At 36.9% G+C, this 8,370-nt stretch overlaps 1 protein-coding gene across 1 annotated transcript; it reads left to right on the top strand.

The window, feature by feature from the left end:
- Positions 1 to 6,059, top strand: LOC149819307 (uncharacterized). Its single transcript, XM_089984853.1, has 6 exons — positions 1 to 123; positions 276 to 354; positions 517 to 606; positions 4,067 to 4,160; positions 5,584 to 5,631; positions 5,710 to 6,059. The coding sequence occupies exons 1-6, from the start codon at positions 29 to 31 to the stop codon at positions 5,790 to 5,792; spliced, it is 489 nt and encodes a 162-aa protein (XP_089840979.1). The 5' UTR covers positions 1 to 28; the 3' UTR covers positions 5,793 to 6,059.
- Positions 6,060 to 8,370: the final 2,311 nt, after the last annotated feature.

Genomic DNA, 8,370 nt, shown 5'->3' with positions numbered 1-8,370 from the left:
TCGCCTCGTCTCCTCTCCTCTCCTCGCGATGCTTGGTCCCAACGTCGCTTCCCGCGTCAAGTTTTTGACGTTAGCCGTTGTGAACAATGGAGGCAGGGTCCTCCTTGGCCTCAAGAAACGCGGGTTTGTGTTGATCGATCTTTCCGCCCTTTGTTTATTTTCTCATTCACTCATAACACAAGAACAAAGTGATCTTGTGAATTGCCCATTTGCTCTTTCTGATTTTTTCATTTGGTTTCTGATCGTTTTTCTCTCTGAATTACAAAAACTTTCAGGTTTGGAGAGGGATATTACAATGGTTTCGGGGGTAAAGTTGAAGAAGGGGAAACCATTGAGCAAGCTGCTGTTAGAGAGGTTATTGTTTCGAAATATCTGCTACCTATGTCGTTTTTTCTTAGCAAAAAGTGGAAAAGTTGATTACTTTTGATGATAACAAAAGAAACAAGAAGATTTTTCTATTGCCCATGTCTTTTTTTTGGTTTATAAACATGGTGTTCTTTGTTTCTGTTTTTTCAGCTTGAAGAAGAAGCTTGTATATCTCCGGTTGGTATGACAAAGCAGGGGGTCCTGACATTCCATTTTGATGATATGCCTTGTCCTTGGGAGGTTGGCGTGCTTTCACTTTTCATCTTTCTTTTGTTTTTTCTGCCTTAAATGGTTCAGATTTTGGTGGCATTGGTTACTTTATTTCTTTTGCTTCTGTTGGTTACTGAAGGAGCAATATTTACTAAGTGGGGTTTCCAAAAGTTTTAGTCTCTTCAATCTGTAAATCAACGCTGATTTTAAGCTATTGATCCTATTAGGTAGAGGCGGAAACCTATGATTGGTTTCATATTCGAACTTGGATGGGCTTAGTCTGAATTGAGATTCTTAGTGTCTTGGTGGGGGGGCGCTTGAAGGATACCAAATTGGCGTGGTGAAACTAGTGACTGGCTTTGTTTTCTTTCCTTCTCTAGAGTAGTTTTGTTTTCTTTTTGTCTTCCCAGTGTTTACCAACTAACCAAGCAGACTTGGCAATCCCATGTCATTTTGTCCTTTGCAAGTGTTGTTTTAGTTCATGCACCATTCGTGCTTCTCTTTTGGTACTTCCCTACCAGCATCAATCCTTATTCGAGGTAGAATGCATTATATTTGAAGTTCCAAAAAGAGTTGATGAAGTTGAGATAACAGTTAGATTTCCAAGGACTAGAATTTATATGATGTTTTTTTTACAACTGGGGAAAATCACCTCACTTGCAAGTCCATTGGTGTAAAAACCCCAGGTCCCCGGTGCCCACCAGGAAGTACACCTAGCTTCGGCCTCGCTGCATGGGATGTGCACCAGTGGATTTCGAACTTATGACGTCCCTTCAGTTTCACGAGTCGCCCCAACCAGATGAGCAGAGCCCTTGTGGGCTTCCACAATTTTATGATAATAGCACCAAATCATGTAAGTCGTGTTTCATATTACACCTATGGCATGCTTGCTGACCACTTTGTCACTTGAAAAAGTAGCTTGTGAATCGCTTCCTCAGGAAGAGAGGTGGGAAAAATTTTCATGGAAAGAACTTTCTCATCTCACCAAAAGTTGTACTTTTCCATAAGAGAATGATTCATATGTCTGTAGACCCTATGAAGCAATCACAAGAAAATGGTCTATTTTTCCCTGGTGAAAAACAGGATATGTTTCATAGGATTGGAAACATGCTTCTACTGCATTGGCTTCTGCAACATTCAGGGGCATGATCTTAATCGTGACAAGTTGAACTGCCAAGGTATCCAACTACATATTTGTTTGCTGTCATCATACGTGCTATGATGGTACGGCCTCATCTCTACTAAGTGGTATGCAACCCTAGATGTCACTTTTTTAAGAGAATTCCTGTTTTACTGGGTGATCACCTAGAAGAATTGGAAGTAAAGTGTAAGCCTTGAAGAGAAAACAATGTATAACAGGTTCCAACTATTGAAATCTTATATCTGAGGGTGGAACCAACACATTCAGGTGCACATATCTATGAGTCTGATTTTCAATATCATCATTTTGATTCATATATATATATAGTCACTAGAATATGAGAACTGAAATATGAAACTAAAATATGAGAACTAGAAATATGGGCATTTCCAACATTTCTTTTGCAAATCCAACCATGTGGATGTGCTTGGCATGGTGAATTTGCTAGGAATCAATCATTGGATCGTGTATTTTTGATGAAAAAAATGTGATTTTTGAATGCTTGAATATTTATGAAGATTATGAGCCATTGATTTTAAAGCCTTAAAAAAATCTCATTTATGCATCAAAATCGGATGATTCAAGAGTGGGTTCTTATAAACCCAAGCATGTAGATCACATCCATACGGTTAGATTCAAGAGAAAAGAACAAAAAATCATTTAAAATCATGGTTCACACATTAGTTCTCATATTTACAGTTCCCATATTCTAGTGAATATATATATATATATATATATATATATATATATATATATATATATATATATATATATTCATCCAGTATTCAAGTTTTTTATATGCCTAAGTATGTTAAAAAATATGGCTTGTATCCTAGGTGAAAAGAGACAAAGATCGATGAGATGAAGAGTTTGCAGAAAAGCCTTATATGAGACTACTTTGCTGCATTGTTTTGAAGGCATTTGGAATCTTAGATTAATCTGTGTGTGCTATATATTTCAAATTCTAATAAATGATAGTGACCGTGATGTGAATATTCACGATGATGCTAATCACGAGAGGATGCACCACATCGAAGTTGATTGTCATTTTGGGTTTAAATTCAAAGCAAAACTTTTTTATTTGTTATATCTCAAGATCAACTGGCATAATGTTCTCAAAAATGGCAGTTTGAAGCTTGTCAAAATCATTTTCCAAGTTGGATGTGTCTAATGCCTTTGGTCCAAAATGAGAAATGTGTCAACCTTTATAACGTGTAAAAGTTTTGGAAGCTAGGATGTAAACACATACATACACACATGCAAATGGCTATTTTGATCTGTCTCTTTCCCTTAATTTGAATTTATCATTTCCAGTTAAAGCATGCAGCATAGTTTGATTGGACTGTTCAAGATCGGTGCACATCAAAATCTGTTGCATACCTACCAATCTTTTGATAGATAGATATATAGATAAATATTTGAAATCAATTAAATGGATACATTCATTTTCCTTTGCTGCATTTTACCATTCTGTGATGTAAGACTAGGCTTATAAATGCATATGTTATGTTCTTACATACATATATACGAATGTATATATATAATTTAGATTAATTGATTATAGTTTCTCATGTATTTAATGTAGTTATTTTTTACCTACTGTCAAGTGTTTTTCTATGTTGTTGCATACATCAGGTGTTCAGTCCTCTTTCAAGTTTCATCATTTGATGATCATGCACTTTTTTTAATTTCTTGAGCTCCTACAAAAGGTTTCTCATGAAACTCATGTTACTTGCCATTATGGTATGCCGCAAGACAAGCATAGTCAAGCTTGATCATGCTAGACAATAATTGTTCAGTTGCATTGTTACTTTTCCTTCAATCATGTACTTAGTGGCTGTAAATGTATGTTCTTGCTTTTTTCTTGTAGCAATAGTTAAAATGAAAAAATACATGCGGGTACTATGCACACTGAGAAGCAAAGATAGTTATGTTCTCTTGAGGATGAGGGTATGCTTTTCGTGCATTGTCAAGCTCATAGCACATTCATATGATGTGTAAGTACTATTTTTTTTATAATGAACATGTAGTTCTCTATGCAATCAGTCTATTAGACAACTTTTACTGTGAACAAATATGTACCATAAATGCCTCCTAGGCTTGTATACATGAGACTGTGTACACTTTGCTCCCGAGTTTCATGTTTGAATAAGAAGCAAAAACAAAAAGATTATATTTTAAAAATTGTGTCCAACTTGCTTCATGCGTAGGAAAATTCAATATTTGCTTAGGAAATAGTCATTTGATCTGCTAGATAATCAATTTGTTTTAGTGCCATTGGCATGTGAAAGGAGATTCCTGATTTTCTTTGCACCATGATTTCATATTGTCAAGTTGAATATTTTGCAGGTACATGTATTTAACGTTCCTGACTTCACTGGAGAACCATGTGAAACAGAGGAAATGCGACCAACCTGGTTTTCACATGAAAGTATTCCATTTGGTAATTTTCCTAGCAAGTACCTTGGTTTATTGTCCATTTTTAAATAAAGGAGAGCGAAACTTTGGTGTCCTCAAACTCTTGAACTTGATTGACCTTTAAGTTTCTTAGTTATTTCAAAAGACATGCCTTGTTTATCTTTGTTTTGCGTGTTATTGTTGTCATTATCATAAGTTGCTGATATGATTATTACTTGAAGTTGTTTAAAGAGCATCGTCACACAAGATTAAATTGGCCCTAAGTATATTCAATATGATTTGGGGATTGAGGTTACCTTCTCTCCCTGTCCCTGGTTATCTCCTATCTCAAGAGAAGTTTTCCTCTGATTTCCTGTGTAGAGCACTCATTTTAATATTGAGATTGATGATATGCCAGAACAACAGATTGCTAAACTACAAGCTACTGAAGAGGAACAACTTTCTGATACCATTCCATGTAAGCAACTTGTTGGCTATCAGGGATACTTTGCTTTACTCCCATAATGTGTCTCCATATTTACCATTCTTAGTGGAACTTTCACAAGACAAGTTGTTTCCCAAAACCTACCGCTGCATCCGTGTGACTTTATGTTGTCAGAACACTCGTATCACGATGGGTGCATCTCAAGATATTACTCCTATAGTTGATATAGTTACAGTTAAATCCAGATTTCTGTCGTGCATATGCTTGCATAACAGTGGCATGGTAAGATGCTCCAATTAGCTTTCAAGTTGATGAGATATTTTTACTGCTCTATCATTGGCCATGTTACTGTCCTACTCTGATATCATATATTTGAGATAAATGAATGCTCTAGATATCTTTTTATCTAATCTTGTTGGGGCAGGTCATCTATTCTCCAACCTTTAGTAGTCAAAAGTGCTAGGCAGCACCTAGGGCGGGGCCTAAGCCATCACCTGTAGACTCATGAAGAAAACACAACCAAAACATAAGTATAACGTTTTGAACACTATAAAAGAACAAATATAGCATACCAACCTTGGTGCCCTTTCCCTTAGTACTTGCTTAGGCACCTAGATGCTCTGAGGTGGTAGGCTTGCACTTAGGTAGCCTAGGTGGCTGGCTGGATTTTAGCTACCAAGTCCAATCATCGTTAGAGTTGGGGATGCATTTAGTCTCAACTGCTTTTCTGGCCTCATTTGGATGTTCTATTTTTTGCTTTAGATTGCATCAGCCATTACCATTTTTTTTGGTCTTATGTCTAAATATGTTGACCCATTCATGATTTAGATTCAATTAGCTGATTCTATAGTCTTGTGAGTGTTAATATATCTCAAATAAAATGTATTTTATTGGAACTAGCATCTTTATAGTGGATTTGTACTGCAAATAGAACTTTGTACAAGAGTATTTTTCAAGATGGGGTGTAAAATGAGAAAATTATCAGGTACTCCGTCACCATTCGACTAACTCAATTGTTTTACAGAGAAAATGTGGAAAGATGACCCAGTGTGGTATCCTCTTTTTCTCAAAGGTAAGATAGGGCTCATTCCCTCCGCTGAATATTTCATGTAGAAGGAATCGTCTCATTTTTCTTTTTCCCATTTTACAGGGCAGAAGTTTAAGGGCAAGTTTTTCTTTCAGGACACTCATAAATTGCTATCTTACAAATGTGAGGCAGTTGAGTCATTATGAGAGCCGCCATTGAGGATGGAGTTCATACCAAAAACCTAATGAAGTGCATATCTTTACCCCTGCTTTTAGGTCTTTAGATCTTTTAAGGTGGAAGCATCAAACTGTGTGACATTTGTCACTTCTAAGATTGATTGCATTGCCACCAAACAAAATACCACTGATTTTCTTAGTTTCATGTCTTACAGTTTGTATACTTTAAAGTGTAAGTCATAAACAAGAGTGGCATGAAGGGCTCCCTCATGATCAAAGCCTTGAGTCTGCTTATCATGTGGCAACTCTGTGTAACATGGTTGTGTTTTCTGGGCTAGGCCCCATTACACAGCGCACATTGGCAGACCTCCGGTTGGTAAAGCCTTTGAGGTGGCCCCTGCTTTCTGGGGAGCACATCTAGCTGTGACCTTGCAGCAAAGGACGGCCCTCATGGCCTAGGGCTGGTAAATAAGCTGAACAAACTGAACAGATCATGTTCAAGTTTGGCTCATTTTTTTGGTGAGCTGTGCTGAGCTGAGCTGTGCTGAGCTGAGCTTGAGTTCATGACAAGCCTGAGTAAAACGTGCTAAGTTTGAACTGGCTTGATTACAAAAAAATATATTTTCTAAACTGAAAATATTAAAATTTGGCTCCTAAAACCCAATAAGCAATAAAATTTTAACTCTTAAACTTACTGTTTGCAAGCCAAACACTTCAGATGTGATATATATATATATATATATATATATATATATATATATATATATATATATATATATATATATATGTGTGTGTGTGTGTGTGTGTGTGTGTACCTACAAAATGAGCACAATGAAACGTGCTATTGGATTTTTGGTGTTTTTTCGAAATACTGAATATACAGGTGATCTGTATATTTGTTTTTATAGGAATCACTTCTTGGAATATTTGATTAGGATGCATGGGTAGGTTTTTATAAGATTTAAAATATCAACGGTCTACAATTTCATAAAATTTAGAGGCTTCAAATACCAGTTTTTCATCCAAAATGCATGATTAAGTGTCCATTTTTAGTAAATCAATCATGCTGAACACATCTATGGTGTCAGAATTTAAAAAAAAAACATCAAAAAACCAGTATCATGTTTTATTTATCCCGTGCACAACTTAGATTTGTTGTGGTCCTTAGTTGGGCCAGAGCTGCCTGTATTGACTTGGGTAGCTTAGCTGACAAAAACTAGTCTCTGTTAATCCAGCCAACTCATTTAGCTGAGTCAGGACAGGTGCTTGGTTGTATAACCAATTTAGCAGGGTGAGTCAAGTATGATAATTTCTCAAGCCTTTGAGAGTGGGTTCTCCCATTTCAAAGGCTTGATGTCATGCCTTGTTGTTCAGGTATTGGTTGCGTCAACTGAGTCTTACATAGGGTGGGGTTACTTAGCACTAACTATGACCCATTAGAGCCTTCATGGAAACCTTCGTACTATACAAGAACTTCATGAATTAACTAGTTTATGACATTCTTATGAGTTTGTACTCACTCTCAAACTGGGCTAAGCCAAGTCTTAAGTTTGCTGGTTCCCAGTTATTAAGCTTGTTCTTTGTCAGAACATGATGCAGAAAAAAAAATGTTGAGGATCGAGCTTGTGAGTTGGCCGAGGCCATACAATGACAATTTTGATACAGAAGAAGAAAAAACTCTTTTTTTTCATAGGCAAGCTGGGGTTAGGCAGATCCTTATAAGATATCTCTTAAGCCCCATGTGGCAGTGGAGAGGGATTCGAACCTGGGTCATCAGCTTGGCACAGGACCCCGCTTACCACATGGGATACCACCTCGGTGGTAAGAACTCATCTTCCTTTTACTACTGAGAGCAGCTACAATCCCTTTGAAAGAGGCATGCCACCAACAAGTGATGAAACAGTTGATTATACAAGAGTTGGGCAAAACCACCAAAACATTTTGTCACAGTGGCAAAACAATTGTGTACCAAACTGGGTGGCGCAGGTGGAGGCTCAGTGGGTGGCATTCGCTGCGGAAGATGTTTATGGAAGGCGTTCCATCTAACGCTCCCCCTCCCCCAGTGTCATATATTACTTTGATTTCATGTTTTAATTTAAAAGTTACTATGATTGAATTTATCTATTGAACCCTAAAAAAATTTCACAAACTTGACACATTTGATTAAGTTCTCTCTCTCTCTAAAAACTTAACCCTTTTTTTTAAAGCTTTTTTAAATAAATTGTGAAGTCCTAAGCATAGCCACAAGTCTCGGATATTTGGAATTTATCACAATTGTCTAGCAGTGAGTTCATCGAGTAATAAATACGACAAAGTACCCGATATTTTGAATTTGGGAAAATATTGGCTAGTTCATTGGGTAGTAAATGCGCGAATAATATCGCCAAAATTTTAATTTATCACAGTTTGCAACAAAACCTGTGTTAAAGGGTCAAAAGATCCCATGGCTCTTGCCCTTGAAATTTTGCTTTCACCTTCTCGTTTGTGTGTTAGACATGGGTATCCCTTATAGCCGATGAAGTGGGGAGGTTCCCCCTCGATCCCTCGATATGAGATTACTTGGAAAAGAAAAGCCCTAAAGAATACAGAAACAATATGAGACTATAAT

This window comes from Nuphar pumila, chromosome 13, assembly GCF_984573655.1.
Source record: "Nuphar pumila chromosome 13, dmNupPumi1.hap1.1, whole genome shotgun sequence".
Lineage (NCBI taxonomy): Eukaryota > Viridiplantae > Streptophyta > Magnoliopsida > Nymphaeales > Nymphaeaceae > Nuphar > Nuphar pumila.
The sequence above is the reverse complement of the archived record's forward strand: the minus strand, read 5'-3'. Positions and strand labels throughout refer to the sequence as shown.